At 53.7% G+C, this 19,009-nt stretch overlaps 1 protein-coding gene across 4 annotated transcripts in view; it reads left to right on the top strand.

Annotated features, from left to right (window-relative positions):
* ARMC9 (armadillo repeat containing 9) overlaps nt 1-19,009 on the top strand; it is a 143,582-nt gene that overhangs the window by 122,979 nt on the left and 1,594 nt on the right. Inside the window, exons 21-24 of one of the 4 annotated variants that reach the window (XM_040639142.1) lie at nt 2,200-2,315; nt 7,171-7,307; nt 11,416-11,527; nt 18,013-18,185. In XM_040639142.1, coding sequence (XP_040495076.1) covers nt 2,200-2,315; nt 7,171-7,307; nt 11,416-11,527; nt 18,013-18,185 — 538 coding nt within the window. Of the gene's footprint in view, nt 1-2,199; nt 2,316-7,170; nt 7,317-11,415; nt 11,528-18,012; nt 18,186-19,009 lie in introns of those variants that run through there. The other 3 variants (XM_040639139.1, XR_005837128.1, XM_040639136.1) reach the window with 3 other exon arrangements.

Raw genomic sequence — 19,009 nt, 5'->3', positions numbered from 1 at the left:
GAGGGGGTATGGCAGGGGCCCCTGGCTGGCTCAGTCGTAGAGCACTCGACTCTTGATCTCGGGGTTGTGAGTTCAAGCCCCATGTTCGTTGTAGAGATTACTTAAAATTAAAAAAAAAAGAGAAAAAAGAAGGAAATGGTATGGCTGACAGGGTTTTGCAAGGCTGAAACACTCCCACGTGTACGTGTCCTCTAGGAAGGAGTTGGGAGGTTGGGAGGGTGAGCTCAGAAGGGCCATGGAGTGGAGGACAAGGAGGAAGGAAGGCATATAGTCACCGTCTCCCCTTTTCCAGTACCTTAGGACCCCACCTTCTGAGCCTTCTTTGGAAAGACCCGGGTGTTCTGTCTGGAATAATGGAGGGAGAAAGGAAAGCACGGTGTTCCTGGGGTGCATTTGAGGCTGGACGTAAGGGGCCTGCTGGCCTGAGGAGTAGCGCGGCCTCGATGGGGCCGCGTGAGTCTGAGCACAAGCAGCCCGCAGTGTGAAGTGATTGCAGCTAAAACAGCCCTCTGCAGAGCACACAGGAGATATAAAGGGGGTGCAACTGCGTTTTAGGGCTTCTGTAGAAGGTTAATCATGTGCCATCTCCTCCCCGGAGGCTGAAGGCCTCACACCTTCTCTGTCCTCCAGCCCTGCTCCCCTTTCCACTGCCTCCTCTTCACACCCCCCAACCCTGCCCACCCCCCTAGCTGGCAGCTGTCCCCACCGCGTGGGGAGGCCCCTTTTTCTTTTCCCTACCTCAAACACTAGATCAACCCAAATAAGCTCTCAGCAAAAATCAAGAAATCAAAGACGTAATTCCAATTTTTAAAAAATTTCTGGTTTGGTTTTGTTGTTGTATAAGCCAATTTTTTTTTAATTTTTATTTTCAAGTAAGTCTAGATTCACAGGAATTTGAGAAGGTAGTGTAGAGAGGTCCTAGGCCCCCTTCGCGCAGTTTCCCTGGTGGTCCCGTCTTGTACGACTGGAGCGCCGTGTCCCACGGGCAGTCGCACTGGCACAATCCACAGACTCTATTCGCATTTCCCCGGTTTTACGGTAATTTCTTTTGTAACCATGTGTCTTCATTGTCAACATAATCTAACCATATTACAGAACGCTTGGAAAATAAAGGGGAGAAAAAATTCCTCTTGGTTCTGCCGTCCTGCTTACCACTGTGTGCAGCTAGTGCTCATCTCCTTCCGGTCTTGTGTGCTTTTAGCCAGACCGAGAGCATCATTATACACAGTATTGTAACCTTTTATGAAGTGTTGTGGAGAAACATTTCTTTATCGTTGTAAATGGCCACTTAATATTTCAGACGAATACACCGTCTTTCACTTATTTGTTCCCCTCTTGCCACTTCGATCATTCCAGTTTTACTCTATGAAACAGGTTTATAACAAACACTTGGTTTATTTAACGTTTTCCATATTTGGGGTTCTTTCACTAGGATTTACCCAAGGATGTGAACATTTTTATGACTCTCCCGATATAAAACACCAGATTACTTCCTAAAGTAATTAGAAATGACTGAGCCTGCTGGGCCGCTAACATTTTTGCCTCCTGCCAGCCGTGGGATCCTTTCTGTAATGGTCATGTCATCACTGAAGGGTGCTGTCTTTTTTGTGAAGTTGTAGTTTCTAATTACTTGTAAAGTTGATCTTTTTTTTCTTGTATTTACTGGTGATCTTTTCTATTTTGTGACTTAGCTCTTTGAATTCTTTGCTCAGTAGTCTACTATTTTACTTACGGTTGAAAGAGCTTCTTATCTAATGACGATCTTAACCTTTCATCTGTCGAATATGAGCAAATATCCCTTCCCAGCTGGTTGTTTACCTGTTCATTCGGCTTATCTCTAATATATAAGTGGAAAATTTTTATGAAACCAAATCTGCCCATCTTTTTTTTCTTCTCACTTTCAAAACTCAGTCTTCCCCAAGATGTGATTGTTACTGTATTCAAACTGTTTTCTTCTCCTCTTTTCCGTGGTCTGATTCTTTTTTAATTTATATTGCTAAATGGTATAATATGCAAACCTGAAGGAATTCTCCCCCCAGTTTCTGTTTATTTAAACAATCTGTGTCACGATCCTTCCTCATTTATTTGCAAAGCCTCTTGTTACCATAGATTAATTTATTGCACGTAGGAACTTCTCCTTCGAGGTCAGCTGTCAAGTAGATGCTGTCTCCAGCCCTGTCTCCTCTTCCCTTCCACCAGATTATGACGAACACGGGCAGGGCGAGGCGGAGGGGCCTGGCCAGTGTGCAGCAGAGTGCCGACGAGCCCCTGCGCCGGCCCGTCACCCCCGGCGGCCACAGGACCGGGTACCCAGCGTAAGTCCGGGCGAACGGAGGCGGGATTTCTTTTCTTAAGCTTTATTTTAACTGCAGTGTAAGATGTATGTATTGAAAAACTCAAAATAAAACATGCGCGTTGGAAAGCATTGATCTCTTCATTGTTTATCTCTTGGGGATTTTGGAGGGAAAGAGGTTGTCTGCTTCACGCCTGGCTTTCTTCTTCCAAAAAATGAAGTGGTTGGATTTCAGGATCTCCGGGCACTCGCAGCCTTCGCCAGGCAGAAGCCACGTGTCGGCCAATGTAATTTCAAAGGAAAGGACCAGAAGGAGCGGTGGTGGGTCAACCCAGACAGCACTCGGTTGCTTTGGTGCTGCCCCCCCACCGCCGCACCGGGCCTTCTGCTGGGGTGGAGCGTCGCGGGTGAAGACACCAAATCCACGTATCTTTAGATAAACACACTCACTGTTTAAAGCAACTCTATGCACGTTTAGCGGCCTAGCTTTCTAAATAGCCTTGCTCCTACGCCGTTTATGTGAACAAAATTTTAGTGTGGTTACCCAGAACCTCGAATCAACCTGGGGGCCTGGGGGCCTCGACCCCCGTGGGCTCCCCAGGCCAGGCAGTCCAGCTGTCTAGAGAGAATGGCAGAGAGAAACGGGTACGAGCCAGGGGGGTATAGAGAGCAGGAGAAAGACCTACAGTGATTGGCCATAAAATAGTTCCAATGAATAGGACCTCTTTTAGTTATCCCCCATAGCTGGGCAGTTCGGTTGTCTCTAGTTTTACTCTATAGACATTTGTCATGAACAACCAGGCGCCGGAGATTCAGCCACAAACGGAGCACGGAAGTGCCTGCCCTCGCGGAGGCCGTGCGTGGCTGCTGGGGATGCCAAGCCCCGGCTCCCGGCTCCTGCCAGGGGCTCTTGCCCACGTGGGACTCGCCCTGTGAGTATTTCCAGGCCGCCTCCATGGATTGGTGATCTGTTTGATTTGATTTCAAAATTAGTCTTCATGTGCTTCGTATTTCAAGGTTCTTATTTTAAATTGCTAATATGCATTTTTCTCTCAAACTTACTATCAGTATTTTTTAACTTCGCTTCCAGCTGTTAACATCTTGCCACCTTTGCATCCTCTCTCGGTCTCCTCTACGTGCAAAATGTATACTTTACACACGTATGCTTTGTTTTGCTAAACGGTTTGGAAGGAGGTTGCAGACTTACAGCACACACCCCCGAGAGTAAGAACATCCTGTCCTTAACCACATTATCACACCTAAGAAAGTTAACATTCACATAGCATCATATCGTCTATCAGCATCCCTCACTGTCCCCAAAATGTCATTTATCTCAGGTTTTGTGTTTGCTTGTTTGATCTGGAATATCGCCAAATGTCAACTGCTAGTAAATCTAGTTTATGTCTTTTTAAGTGGAAGTGGTAACAGGAGCTGATAAAATTCATCTTGCTTAATTTGGGATAGAGGATGCCAGATCATCATCTTTAAAAATTATTTCAAGATTATCTTTTAAAGTTCTTGAAACCCAGAAAGGCAACAATGATATAAGGATATTTAGTTAGAAATAAGGATAAAGGGAATCTAATAATATAAGACCTAACCAATGGGCACCGTTAATTCTGGGGTCAGTGTTCTCCCTTGTGGAGAGGAAGAAGAGGACGTCTTTCCATGCCTGGGGAGCACATGGGGCTGTCCCCTGACTTGTGGAAGTGGTCCCTGCAAGGACAGAGGACCTCATTTTCCTGGAACTGGACCTTCCCACTCTAGCTCAAATGCCCATGAGCAGCTCCCTCCCTTGGGCCAGTTCTGCAAACATTATACCGCTTCTGCATACCGGATGGCGTGCTAACGGCTAGGGAAACAAGAATAAATGAGATGTGATTTCCATCCCCAGAAGCACACAGAGCCAGCCGCCTCTTAGGGGAGAGCCATGGTCAATGTCCTGTGGTCAGTAGATGGTGGCGGATGCCGGCTGCCCCCTGCGCTCGGCAGGATCTTTAGTTAGCCTGTAAAAAGCGTCTGTGACTCCGCGCAGCCGGCCGGGTCTGATCACCTAGTGTTGCCAGGAGTGTGAACCGAGAATCTCAGTGATCTTAGAGACACTGACGGTACACTCCGCACACATTCGAGGTACTAGTACTCCTGCAGTCAGTAATCCCACTTCTAGGATTTGATGCTGAGAAGCAATCAGATACTCATGGATACATATACGTGGGTACTTATTGCAGTATTCATAAGAAATCCAAATGGGGGCACCTGGGTGGCTCAGTCGGTTAAGCATCCGACTCTTGATTTCGACTCAGGTCATGATCTCTCCCCGAGAGATCAAGCCCCATGTCGGGCTCTGCACTGGGCGTGGAGCCTGCCTACGATTCTCTCTCTTCCTCTCCCTCTCTAAAAAAAATAAAGAAAACCTTATTCATTAAAAAAAAAAAAAAGAATCTAAATGCCCAAAGTAGGAGGCTGTTTACATAATTATATATTCACACAAAACAGTATGAAAATGCCGTTTTAGAAGAATATTTAATACATGGGGAGAGCCTCACAGTACATTGCTAAGTGAAAAAGCAAATTATAAAACAGGGTAGCTCCAGCTTGCTGGCCACTTACAGTGATCCCAAGTTAATTGTTTCAAGTATATGTTTGCATTTTTTTAAAGTGAAAAGATAGCAGATGTTAATAGTGGGCACGTCCAGGTATTGGGAGGACAGGACATTCTATAGTCCATTTATTTCCCGAATTTTTCATGATAAACACTTAGTGGTTTTTTAATCAAGAAAAGAAAGGTTGAAAATAAAAAGATGGTCACCCTGTGCAGCTCAGGGCCCTCCCTCCCCCTAGATGTGTGCCCTCAGCCCTCCGTGGGCCTGTTTCCTCCTCGAACCGCCCCCCCCAGCCTCACCCCTCCGTGGGTTCTGGATCTCTCCCCCGCATTCACTGTTCAAACTTGGCGCCATCATTTAACACCTCTTGCTCCAGCTTCACCCTCCCCTCCTCCTGCTTTCCTTCCCCAGGCCTTCCGACAGGCTCCCAGGTCCCCGGCCCCCCCTTGCTCAGTCCCCCTCTGTCTGCTTCCCTGCCCCCGCCCCTCCCTTCGTGGCCCACACGGCCCGGCAGTGACTTCAAGTTACCGCCACCACAGCCACTGGTGACCTTGCAGCTGCTTTTTTTTTTTAATTAAAATTCAATTAGCCAACATCTAGAACATCATTCGTTTCAGCTGTGGAGTTCAGTAACTCATCAGCTGCAGCTTCCCGCCCTAGAGGACACTCAGGGTCTCTCGTGGCTGCCACTGCCAACCACCCTCCTGGTCACTCTCCCGCCCCCACACCCTGCTGCCGCGTGGGCTTGGCCCCTAACTCACCCCTCTGCCTCCTAAAATGCCCCATTTCCTGTCCCTACCCATCCTGCTTGTCCTCAGGTTTCCTTACGCACTGCTGCCACCCAACTCTCACTCCGTTCCAGACCTGCCCCAAGCACGAGGGGTGTCCCCGCAGCACCCCAAGTCCGCGATTCCTACGTGAACACCACTGTCTTCTGAGGCCCCTGCTTCAGGGAATGGTGTTAACACCCCCAAATACCTGAGCCAGAATCCCACCCCGTGGCTGCCGAGCCCTCTCCTCCCTCTGCTCCCCCAGCCCTGGCCCTCCCTCCCCCCTGCCCTCCTGAGCCATCTCTTCTCCCCTAATGGCGCCCCCGCCGCAGTCCACCACCCACCACCCTAGAGTGAGGTGTCCAGCCCATCATAATGGCCTGTCGTTTCTGTGACTCCTATTTCCCTTAGGGATCAAATCTAAGCAAACCCTGGCTGACAAAGTCCTTCTCAGTTGGATCCCCCCACCCCGACCTCGGGCCTCAAAGCGCCCCAGGACGCCTGTCCCCTCCAGCCCGCAGTTTGTGATACCTTAAATCTTTCTGTAACGGTGTGACATTTTGTCGTTGTTGTTTCCGCCTCTGCATCTGCCTCACGGTGTTACCTCCTGTTGGAAAATGTTCCCTCTTTTGGCCCCAGGCAGCCCTAGCTGGACTGGCTGAACGCCACACACACACACACACAGAGCCCTTCCTGCCCTCCGGGGTGGCTTAACGTCTGTTGGTCTTTGCTACTGGAACTGACATTCAAGAATGGCCGTCTCATAGGGCCCAGCCCTGGGCAGAGCGCCACATCCTCGCCCCACTCTGTCTGCCACCAGGCCCTCGCCAGGCAGGTGGCCAGTGTCTCCTTGTTGAAGAGAAGCAAGTGCTGTGCTTCCAGGCCCACCTGGAGAGCCTTCCTCGGGACCTGCTGTCAAGGCTGAATGAGGGTCCCACCTCTGTCCCACCACCTCTTGGGGCCTTGCTGGCCCAGGGCCCCCTGTCTCTGGCACCCGGCCGGGGGGTCTGGCACAATGGGGCGCCCAGTGCATGTCTGCTGGGTGAACGGGTCTCCACTGCCCCGGGGACTGGCAGGTACCATTTAGGTGGCGATGCCGAGACCAAGCTCCCTGTCCCACACCTGTCTCTTGCTGTCATGGCTGACATGACCCGCCATGTCTTTCCTGATTGCATCTGTCCTTAGCTAATCTGCTTCATCCCCTGAGGAAAAACCAGAAGATGGGTGCCTTAAATTGTGTGGTTGGAATGTCATGCTCCCGTGTCCCCCAAAGCCAGAAGCTACCCTTGTTGTGTTAGGAAGATATGAAGCCATGTATCACTGTAAATTTACGGGAGCTGACAGGGTACTTTCTAGTTTCTGCCTGTAACCTTAATAAAGCTCAATGTCTGCTAGTTTAATGGAAGAATTTCCGTTACTTGCACTTCCCGCATCTGTTAGTGATGCCACGCGGTAGTCGGCAGATCCCTCTGTATTTATTGCTGGTTTTCCTGTCTTGCTCCAGGCTGGAAGACCGGCCCGTTTCTCCCCAGGTGGCCCAGCATGCCCGAGACGGCAGCGTCCCGTCCCTGACAAGCGCCCACCGTCCCGTCTGCAAGGGGGCCGAGCCCAGGGCTCCGGAGTCTTGCCTCTCCTCTTCACGTAAGAACCGTAAGAACTGCAGGCAGCCGGGGGCTGGGAGGCAGCTCGGGGACTGGTGACGCCTAGACTCAAGGAAGCAGCAGCAGTTAGAGACACGGAAAGGCCTCAGCCTCACACCTGAGCTCCCCCACTGCCCTGCGTCACAGGGGCCCCCGGGCCCGCAACCACACAGCCACGCCTGACCGCGGGCTTTTCCTCTAAACCCCTTCTCTCAGAGCACCGTGGGCGCTGCTCACGTCCCCAGACTAGCTGAGCAAGATTTCTGCTTGGGGAAAGCTGCATTTAACGTGCAATTTCAAAGTAGTCATCTCAGAATGATGTAGATTTATGACCGAGACTTTGGCCCCCCAAACTCTGGTGCTGAGGCGGTCGGCCACCTGTTCGAACGCTGGTCTGAGACAGAAATGTGCCAGGAGAAGCAGAAATGGCCACGAGAGCCAAAACATTTTGAAACATCTAGTCGAGTTCACCAGAAACGGATGGGAGATAAAAGGATTTTTTTAGATGCCAGAAAAAATAGATACGCTTTGCATCAGAAATGTACAAAGTTATTTTTTTTTTAATTCGCAAGAGGAAATTAAAAGGATATGAGCAGGCCAGATAAGACTGTAATCTCCATTCAAAGAGGAAAAACAACAGAGCAGCAGGTCAGATTCCAGGATGAGAAACATCTGAGAACTTTTATAATCTGCTCGCAATTGGATTCCAATGCTTCCAAGCCCCGGTTCAAAGCAGGAGGCTGGTCACAGAGCCAGAGGAGAGCCAGGTTGTTTGAGCGTCTAGGGCACGGTCTCCGGGTTATGCACAGTTTTAGAGGCTTTGCCGACTGGGATCATGTGTTATTAGAGGTGTAAACATTACTATGCCTTCACTGAAAGGTGATTAGCTCCACTATTTGTCCAGAGATTTCTTCTACCGGGGTGGAGGTTTTAGGTGGCCTAACCACCTTTGCCAATTTAACCTAATGCCACTGAGTTAAAAATGATTTCAAGATCTATAGACCTGGACTTTCCAAAAGTTGCATTTAGGGTAATTTATTTATCAGGTACGTCCTTGCTTTACCAAAGCGACCACCAGGATGGCCCTCTGTCTTGCACTGATTCTCGGTATGATCCTTTATTTTGGAAAGATTTAGCATGGATTACCTATAGGACGGAGGCATCTGAGGTTGCCACGATGGACTAGCTGCGTGGCAACTGATTTTCCTGGAGATGGTGATGTCATTGTGATTCTCAAAAACAACCGATGGTAGTCCCGACAAAGTCGAGGCGCTGGCCAATCCTGGTTCCTTGCGTGAAAACAGTGGGCAGCTTTGGTGATCAGCAGCAGGCCCTAGTGCCTGTCCCTGGGGACGTGACAGTCCTCCACATGGGCCACCTGGAGCCAGGGCAGCCCGCTCGGCCCGAGTCACGCTGCCAGGTGTAGCCTTGAACGTTGAGACCATATTCCTCATGTCCCTTCCTCCTGCCTGCTCCTCTCTGCTTAGGCCTGCCTGGGACCCCCCCATACCCTATCCATCAACTCCCTGCCCCCCCCTCCTCAGTGGGCTCCAGAACTAGCTGCCCGCAGTCCACCGGCCAGAAACCAGCTATGTTAACCTCTCTCCCCCACCCTTCCCTGCCTGCCCTCAGCCTCAGGACAGCACTCCTAGTTCTCCCCAACAATCCTTTTACTAGGGAAGCCCACCTTCTGGGTTAGTGGCTTTCCCTCGGTCACTTACGGAGCATTTCTGGTAGAGATTCTGTTCTTTCTCCTACCCTCTTTCTGGCTTGGCCAGCTGCAGCCACCCCAGGACCAACACCCTGGACCAGTGTCTTCCCCCTCATGTCCTCCCCCAGCTGGTCTTGTTGTCGTCATCCCTCCTTCTGATCCAGCCTCTTCGTGAGGATGGGCAGCAAGCAGGCTTGGGCCTATGTGCTTAGAAGGCACGTAACCAGGGTTGAGACTAGTTCAGAGGCTGCCTCTAGGCTCAGCAGATATAAGAGGGCCCGAGAGGAAAAGGACCGTGGTGGGCCAGGTGGCCTCATTGTCTTCTGTGTTATTCCTTCCCTGTCACAAGCCTGAGCTGACTTCCCGTGGACCCTTCCATCCATACATCCTGCTTCTCAGCCCTCTCTCCCACTTCTGTGCTCTCGCTCTGCCTGTCCGCCCATCCCAGTCCGGCCTCCCGCAGCTGCTACTCAGAGGCCCCTCACACGCGGCCTGCTGCTAGGTCTGGCCTCCCCACCTGCGCTCACGCGGGGAACTCCTGCCCCATCCGCCGCGGCGGCCTCCGGCGCGTTTGCTCAGGAAGCTCTTCACACCTCTGCGTCCGGTCGATGCTGAAGGTGAAATCTCGAGAGGAGGAACCTGTGGGATCCTCCATCGGCTTGATCAGTGGACCGCAGGGCCAGAAAGTACATTCTTTTTAAGCAGAGGGACTTAGCCCCATGGAGCCAAAAGGAAATAGTTCCCAAAAGGAAAAAGCCAAGAATGTGCCTTCGAATTTTCTAAGACATTGGCCTCAGGAAAGTCAGTCTCCTTCTCCCATCAACCAAGGCTACCTTGGATATCAAAGTCGCATACTTTGTCAGTGGCCTGGAGTGAAAGTGGCCAGCCCTGTCTGCAGCGATCCACAGGTGAGGAAACAGTACTTCATCCCAGGAAGCCTCTGGAGCACACAGCGGCTGGTTGCCCCCAGTCCCCGGCTTTCTGTGCTGGGAGCTCTGAAGGCCTGCCCCGTGACACTCAGTGGAGGGGGTGGGAAGGGGCAGAGGGGGTGACTGCTATTTGGTGACAGAATCGAAAGACCTCGGAGGGTCTCAAGAGAGCTCAGCATAGATCCTCCTCCCTCCTGCCAGGGGGCTTGCCCACCCACCCCCAGCCTGGCCCTCCGCCCACACCCACCTGGGAAAGCTCCTGATCCTGGAGGACGGCCTGCCCCTGGGCGCCATTCCCCGAATGGGATCTTCTCTGTGCGTAGCACAGCACACAGGGGCGTGTGGTGCCACTCGATCATTGCCTCACACACCTAAATGCTGTCTCCTGGGCCTGATTAGAAGCCCACGGAGCAGAGAGCACAGAGAAGCAGGCCACTTGTCCACCAGCGGACAGGTGACAGAAGGCTCCATTTCCTGTTCCAGTCCCAGCTCTAGGTGGAGACTGTTCCGTATGGACCATAAATAAAGCCATCCATTGGGTTTCATCCCAGAAATAGATTCCCTGGTTGGGTGAAAAGACTGTTACCTGGGAATCAAAGCTGCAGCCCTCACTGTGGGTTTGAGGAAACCTGCAAAGAAGAAAGTTTGTATTTAAGATAAAGCCAAGGCCACATTGCAAAGGTACCAGGGAGATTTTTAAATGAAAGAGCTGGAAGAAGCTTGGGTTAAGGAAGCAGCATTGCTTCTCCGTCACAGAATTGCTCTGACAGGGGCGTGGACCCCTTTGGCTGCAGAAGAAGAAGAGAAGTGGGGCCAGAGAGAAGCGGGGCATGTTATTTGAAATCCAAAATAGGCTCTTGGAAGAGCAACCTGGCAGTGTCATCGGGCACTTCTCTGTCACTTCCCTGTGAAGGTCTCCGGGATGACCCGGGTGCCCTGGTCCTTGGCCATGAGGTCAGCACGAGCACTGCTGGGAACGAGGGCAGTTCCTGCCCCTGTGGGTGGACTGAGGGATTCAGGCCTGAAGGGGCCTGGGGCAGCTCAGGGGGGAGAGAGCCCCACCTCTGGGGTTGCCAGATTTGGCAAATAAAAATACAGGACACCCCAGAGGCGCCTGCGTGGCCCAGTTGGTTAAGCATCCGACTCCTGATCTCAGTTCAGGTCTTGATCTTGGAGTTTGAGGAGCAGAGGGGGGCCTGGAGAAGCCATAGGGCTGCAGGTCTGTGCTTCCTGTGCTGTGTATGTTTTAGCCAGAGCACTCACGCCGCAACCCCAGGTTGTAAGTACACCAAGTGGCCGCCTAGAAAGTTCTCACCCTGTGCAAGTAAGCAAGTCCTCATCTGTAAGCACCAGAGAGCTATCAGAGGCTAGCCTGGGCATGTGCTTTTCTTAGCTTTTTGGCCAGCCCAGTAAGAAGCATCCTCAAAGAGGTTCCAGAGCCGGAGTTGACTGAACTCTTTCTTCCCCAGCCACCGCGGACATCAAGCCAGGAGAACGGTTGCCAGCAGGACATCAGGGAGAGGTTCACCTGCCCTCCACGGAGGTCCCCAGCCAGGCCCCAGGCAGTGGGGAGACCACCAGGTAGGGATGGGGAGGTCTCCTGGGAGGGCTCGTCTCTGATGCAGCCTCTGACTTGGGTCACAAAGGAGCATTTCACTGGGGCCTGAAGCAACCTATAGAGATACCCCGGGGGAACGTGGCCACCACACCTGTTAACCTCAGAGCCCAAGGGGAGGGACCTGCCCCCTGGGAATTGTCAGTTGTCATACCCAGAAGGAGAAGAAACTCATAAACCAGCCCAAGGGACTCGTTTTAAGCACTGCAGGCTCAGCACGTTTGTGGGGACGCGTGACTTGGAGTAACCTGTGAGCAGTGTCCTGTCTCAGCTATTTGCTTTTGGAGAAGGTGGGATGGAGGGGAGTAAGATGTCGAACAAGATTCGTGAAATGGTTTGGCTCAGATGTCACCCTCCTAAAATAGAAACTGGATCCCACACAGAAAAAAAGGTATTTTCTCTTCCTCTGTACCAAGGGAGTACAGCCTGGCCTTTGAGAGGTCACTTGGGGTTCTTGAGAATCTAGGAAGTCTGGGTCTTCTTTCAGATCTGAGGCAGCCTGCTCAGGGAGAGGGGCCTAGCCCTGGTGTCAGACCCAACCCAATGGCGAGGCACCCCAACTGCCCCCACCACTTCCTCCTGGCCATGCAGCGTCCCGCAGCCGGAGTCATTTCAAGATGGTGAAGCCAACCTCCTGCACTAAACCATTGGACCCAAGCTGGGTCGGAGTCCCTGAAATAGAGGAGTTTTGCCATGGTGACCAGTCAGGCCTCCTGTGCTTCCACATTTCTCTAGAACTGGGAAGTGTTTCCATGAGTGTGTCTGCGGTGAGCAGGCCCACACCGCAGCTGGGGTGAAGGCTGACCTTGGCCCCATCAGGAGCTCTGTGAGCACCAGGGCCTTGGAGTTGGATGAGACGGGGCAGAAGGGCTGCATTCCAGACACCTGAGACCTGAAGGCTCCCCCCGCCCGGATGTTTCCCCCTCACAGTGTAGAGGGGTCAGAGAAACCAGCCCACCGACCTTCCCCTTACTCAGGCCTGGCTGCCCTCCCTGCTGGCTCCTGGGGATGGAAGCCACAGAAACAGGAGTTTCTGCTGAGTTCTAAAGGCCACAGGGCTCCCCGCCCCGGAGCTGCCATGGCCACCCAGGACAGGCAGAAGGGCCTGGCAGAGCCAGCTCCCACGGGGCAGAAAGTCTGAGGAGGCGGGCAGGCGACGGGGTGCTGCAGCGCCTCCCCCTCTCCTATTGGCAGCACTCCTGCACCCGCCTTTCCCGCGCGGCAAGGCAGACACTGCGGGCGGGCACCAGGTAACAAGGAAGTCGGAGCGCCCAGGGCAGCAGAGCTGTGCGCGGTGGAGCCAGAGGACTTTGGGACCTGGACCTGGACTGGGGTGGGGGTGAGGTCCCCTGACCAGCTGGGGACCCAGGGACCCACCTCCCCCACCCGGCAGAATGGCTGAAGGTGTGCTCTGGGATTGAAAGTGCCCGAGGCCCACAGGTCAGGGGTTCCCTGACACCAGGTCAGGGGTTCTCTTGGCACCCTCCTGAAGTGGGGGGCTCAAAATGAGTGACCTCAGAGGGCTGGGCCAGAGCTGAGGCTGGGCCCCTGCCGTACTTGCCCCCTGTGCCCAGGGCCGGGCCCAGATACAGTCCTCAGCCAGGCCAAACCAGCCCCCCAGGGCTAGAACCATGTCTTTTTCCTTCCTGTAAAGGCAGAATTCATTTCTGAGGCTTACCACTGGAGAGAATCTTCTCTCCCCAGAATAAGTGTTTTCATAGCAGGGCCCCCCCCCAAAGACCCTCCTGAGAAACATTCCCCCTGGTGACACTGAGTACAGTGACCTAGTTGGCCCTCCAAGGTCCTGTTGGGCACAAATGCCCCCATGGGGTTCAGTCCCATGGGTGCTCTTGCCCTAATGTCTGTCATGTGAATTCAACTCTTATTTTAAGTCTGGGAGGAGTGGGGGTGGGTTCTGTTTGAGGAAGAGGAGGATGGAAAGAGAGAGAAGTAGACAGTTGGTCCACCCGCCTCGCTTCCCCTCTGGCTATGTGACTGCCGCCTGCCACACTTTGTCCCCACCCCCAGCCCCCTCTTCACCGGCTGCCCCAGGTCTCGGCTAAGCACCCCTTCCTCCTCCCTGACCCCAAAGTCCGGTCACACAGCTGCGTTCTGCCCCACCCACCCACCACCACACCACCGCCCCCCCCCCCCCCGGCCATGCCTGTCTCCCACTGTCCTGAAAGACAGGGGCCACGGTGAGGGTGTCTGTCCCCGTGTCCCCACCTGGCCCAGAGCAGGCTCTCAAAATCTCTGGTGGATGAATCAGGAGGAAGGGAGAGAGAATGACCCTCTGTCTGGCTTGAGTGGGGGATGTTTGTCCCGCTGCTTTCCCCAGCTCCTGTCTCTCTGTCCTTAGAGTGAGGACAGCCCCTTTGCCGCTGGGTAGGCGCCGCTTGACTGCCGGACTGCCGTTCCCCATGGAAGGCCCTGAGGCTGCTGGTTGGGGAAATGGTAGATTGAACGATACTCTCACTGCTTAACCCCAGAGAGGAGGTGGTTTAAAGATAACTGAGGCTCCAGCAACACTCCACCGGCTTCCAGCCACTGGTCTTGCTGGGAAATTGCCTTCCTGGAAAGCAGGCAGTAAAAGCCTCAGACCCCGGGAGCCCACTGCCTCCCTCCCCCTCCATACACCCAAGTGTTCCTGTTCCCGAGTTTTCTGTCTGCTTCTTAGAGTCCTTAGCATCGAGTAGCTGGGGAACCATGGTGCTGTCCAGGCTGGCACACGGGCCCTGCAGAGAGGAGCCCAGCTGGACCGACTGGGAGGCATTGGCGTGGACGCTGCCTCCCTGTGGCCCAAGGAGCCGCAGGGGAGCGGGCGCCTCAGGTCAGAGCACTCGTTCCTGCTCAGATGCGGACCCAGGCCCCGGCCCGGCTCAGAAGCAAACAGGGTCAGAGTTCCCGTCCTGCCACAGACAGGAAATGGCTCTTGAGCAAGTACTATGGCTTCTAGAACGGGAAGAGGAGAGAGGTTTCACGAGGAGAGAGGTTTCACATACGTCTACATAGATGATTTATCCCCCACGCATTTGTCCCCAGAGGGCATGTGGCAGCTCGTGAGGACATGTACGGTGCCTCCGGCTGAAAGAAACTAGAAACTAAGGACAAGCAAATCAGGGGAATGAGGACAGGGGCCCTGCGTGTTCCTGTGCGCACACACACACACACACACACACGCGTGTGCAAACCGTTGGCGAGTCTGTGCATTTACCTTCATCTGCTGTGTGCTCTCCGAGTCAGCCCACACCTCGCCCCTCCCTGGGTTCTCGCCTAATGTGGCTGAAATCTCCAGGGCAGTGACCGAGAGCCCGTGGCGAGCCCTGGGGAGCAGAGTCCACTGAGGGGACCCCGGAGCAAATGGCAAATGTCGTTAGTACCTTCCTGCAGACAGTGGTTCTGGAGAACAGAAGGGACTAAGGGATGCAGGGTCATCTGCCCCGGGGGGGGGCGGGGGGGACACTGCTCAGCTGGGAGATCATGACTCAGCAGCATTCCAAACCCCAGGAAAGATTGAGTATCTCCAGAAGCCCTTGATTGCCCCTCGCTTGCACACAATACTGCCTTTGAGGAGCCGAGCTCATCTCAGTGGGCCAGCCTCTCTAATGAGTAATTGTCTCTCTTGCAGGCCACGCCCAGTTTACCTGCGTGAAGTTCACCTGCTACTCAGCACCAGGGTTCCCACAGCAACTTACCTTCCCAAGTCATAGGTCACTGCCATCCCGAATCTCCTGTCCCCGTGCTTTTCCTGCCCTGCCCTAACCTGGCCTCATCTCCGAAACGATCACCAAGTCCTGGCTCTGGCTCCCCGGGGCTCAGACTGCTGAGCTCACCATTTAGGGGGCCTGGGGGCCTGGAGGCCACACTGACCCCCCACCTCCAGCTCCCACTGTGTCCTCCCTAGGGGCTGTGATGCCATCACCCCTGTGGAAGTCAGGGACAGGGGCCAGTATCCTCAGTCCACAGTACCACCTGCCACAGCCACCCCCAGTGTGGCTTGGGCTCGGCCAAGCCAGGGAGTGGCTCTGTGGTGCCCTCCAGTCCCAGGGCAAGAGCCAGAAGGAGCCCCTGTCTGCGGGTGCTCCATCCGCCCCCAACAAGCTACCATGGCCAAACCAAGGTCGTGCCCTAGGGCAAAGAGGAGGCTGACTTTGAAGGTGTATTAGTCAAGGTTCTCCAGAGAAAGAGAACCAACAGGATGGGGGTGAGGATGGGCAGGAGGGGGTTGTTTTAAGGATTTGGCTCTCGTGATTGTAGAGGCTTGGCCAGTCCAAACTCCACAGGGTAAGCCAGCAGGCTAGAGACCCAGGGAGGAGTTGCAGTTGGAGTCCAAAGGCAGTCTGCTGGCACCATTCCTTCCTGCTCAGAGGAGATCAGCCTTTGTCTATGCGTGCCATCAACTGATTGGATGAGGCCCACCCACACTGTGGAGGGCAATCTACTTTGCTCAAAATCCATCTATTTAAATGATAATCTCATCCAAAACACACCTGCACAGAAATATCCAGAATCATGTTTGACCAGATATTTAGGCACCATGGCCCAGCAAAGTTGATACAGAAAATGAACACACACATAAGAGTTTTCATACACATTGCCCAATTGCTCTCCCGAAGGACAGGGCCCTTTTCTGCTTGCTCTGGGGTTAGGAGATTATAGACTCCTAGCCCTGCGACCCAGACCTTTTCTCCCTTCACTTCTTGCCAGCTCACCTCAGCATCCCCATCCCCACAACCTGACCTTGCTGCCCATTGGCTATAAGGCCCCACGCGGGGAAGCTGGCCAGCCATCCTGGGCCTACCCAGCTCCTTCAACTCTGGCCTCCCTGTCCTATGACCATGTGACGGACGTGTCCGGTAACCCAAGGCTAGCCCTCTGCCAGGAGTAGCTGCTGCCAGTGCTCACTGAGTCGTCTGTACTAGTTTCTCTTAGTTGTTCCTTCGTTAAATGTAGTAGGGCTGCATTTTAACCGACTGAGCCTCCCAGACGCTCCAGTAGGGCTACATTTGAAAATGGTCAAGATGGTGATTTTTTTTCTCTTGAAATAAATTACTTTTATTTTTTTATTTTATTTTTATTTTTTTATTTAAATTCAATTAATTAATATATGGTGTATTATTAGTTTCAAAGGTAGAGTTCAGTGATTCATGAGTTGCCTATAACACCCAGTGCCCATTACACCACGTGCCCTCACCAGTGCCCATCGCCCAGTGACCCCATCCCCCCACCCCCCCTCCCCTCCAGCAGCCCTCAGTTTGTTCCCTGTAGTTAAGAGTCTCTTATGGTTTGTCTCCCTCTCTGATTTCATCTCATTTTATTTTTCCCTCCCTTCCCCTATGATCCTGTTTTTTTCTTAAATTCCCCACTCCTGGGACCTCTTATCTAACGGCGCCGAGCTGAGGGTGCCCGCTCCAAGACTTGCCCCCCGCATCCCTGTGAGGCTGCCCCCTGGGGCGGCATCTGGAGAAGGGCTGACTGTAAGATCCCCCTGGGCTCAAATCTTGGCCTCACAACCTACATGTTATGTGTGTCACTTTGGGAACGTTCACAAACTCGGGGCCTCAGTTTCTACATCTGAAAAACAGGGAAGTAATGCCTGCGCCGCCCCCCCCGGGACTGTTTGGGGGCTAAATGTCACCCGCTCAGCGAGGCCTTCCTGCATCTAAAATTGGTTTCCTATTGCTGCCGTCACAGTCTACCACACATGCACTGACCTGAACGCCACAAATGGATCTCCTTACAGCTCAGTCGGTCAGAAGCCCCACACAGCTCCCCGGGGCTGGAATCGCCCTGTGCCCGGGACACACGACTTTCCCAAGTTCTACAGGAGAATCTCTTTCCCGCCTTTTCTGGCTTCTGGTGGCCGCCTGCCCTCTTTGGCTGCGGCCCCTTCCACCATCTTCAAAGCCAGCAGGCTCGCGTCTCTGTGCCTCTTTCACGTTCATACCTACTGCTTTCTCTTCTTCTGCCTCCCTCTCCCAATTTAAGGACCCTCCTGGTTTCCTCGGGCTCACCCTGCTAGTCTAGGATAATCTCCCTATCGTAAAGTCAGCAGGTTACCACCCTCAATCCCACTGCAGCCTCATTCTCCTTTGTCATAAAAGGTTCCAGGCAGTAGGACAGGGACAGAATGGGGGACCGTTTCCTGCCGGCCACACCTCCCCGGGCTGCCCTATCTCACACTTCAATAATCCCCCAAGCTCCCTGTCCCCCTTCTCAGCTCATCTCCTTAGCATTTATTCCGTTTTTATTGTCTTCCTCCTCCCCAAGAGTGTGAGTTCCGTGGGGGCAGGGATGTATGCCGCCGGCTGCCCTGCCCCGCCCCACCCCTACCCCTTTCCCAGGACCGTGCCTGCCTGGCATCCTGGTGCTCAGAGGGGGAGTCCTTCCTTCCGCCTGCGACTCCTACGTGTGCAGTAGCCCTGACTCTAGATTGCCTGTTTCGTTCCAGGGACTTTACCTCAGCCTTCACCTGCAAGCCCCGGACCCCCAGCACCCCGGCGATCCTGGACCCGAACCCACCCAAGGCCAAGGCATCCACTCTGGCCCCTCAGTTCTCTACATGCGGCCCCCAGCAGGCCAGCCGTCCCGGCTCCATGTCGTCTTCCACGAGGGGCCCACAGAGTAAGTCAGACGGGAGGGCAGGGCACTGTGCTTCTCTGTGCCCCAAAGGCCGCAGGGAAAGCCACCTCCTCTCCCTGTGGGACCAGGGCCGCAGCTGGTGTCTTCCTCTGCCCTAGAGACCAGTTCTTCACTCATCTTTCTATTTATGCAATTGCCACTGGCCTCGGGGGCTCACACGTAAGCTGGCAGACGGAGACCGTCCGGGCAGTGCCACCCAGAGTTAAGATCCCCACACCTCTGTGGGACTTGTGTGGTCGGCACTGAGACCTGGACCTGCCTTCTTTTTTTTTTCTTTTTTCAAGATTTTATTTATTTGACAGAGAGAGACAGAGCAAGAGAGGGAACACAAGCAGGGGGCATGGGAGAGGCAAAAGCAGGCTTCCTGCTGAACAGGGAGCCCGATGTGGGGCTCGATCCCCGGCCCCTGGGATCATGACCTGAGCCAAAGGCAGATGCTTAACGACTGAGCTGCCCCGGCGCCCCTGGACCTGCCTTCTGGTGGGAGGCAGCTGGCCGCTAGTCAGGCAGCCTGGAAACCAAACTAAGAGGCACCTTGGAGCTGGGGCTACCGGAGGGACTGAGGGTAGGGTGGGCCCAAGGGGCCTGCCTCCTGCCATTTTGGGCACTGGAGAGACCACTTCTCTCTCTATTCCCTCCTAGCCTTGGCCAGTTGACCACTCCACTTTCTAAAGAGTCTTAACTAAAAATAAGGGCGGGTCACCTGGCCGGCTCAGTGGAGCACGCGACCCTGATCTCCGCGTTGTAGGTTAGAGCCCATGCTGGGTGTAGAGATTAGTTAAAAATAAAATCTTAAAAAAAAAAAA

This window comes from Ursus maritimus, unplaced genomic scaffold, assembly GCF_017311325.1.
Source record: "Ursus maritimus isolate PB19 unplaced genomic scaffold, ASM1731132v1 scaffold_1, whole genome shotgun sequence".
In the NCBI taxonomy this organism is placed as follows: domain Eukaryota; kingdom Metazoa; phylum Chordata; class Mammalia; order Carnivora; family Ursidae; genus Ursus; species Ursus maritimus.
The sequence above is the reverse complement of the archived record's forward strand: the minus strand, read 5'-3'. Positions and strand labels throughout refer to the sequence as shown.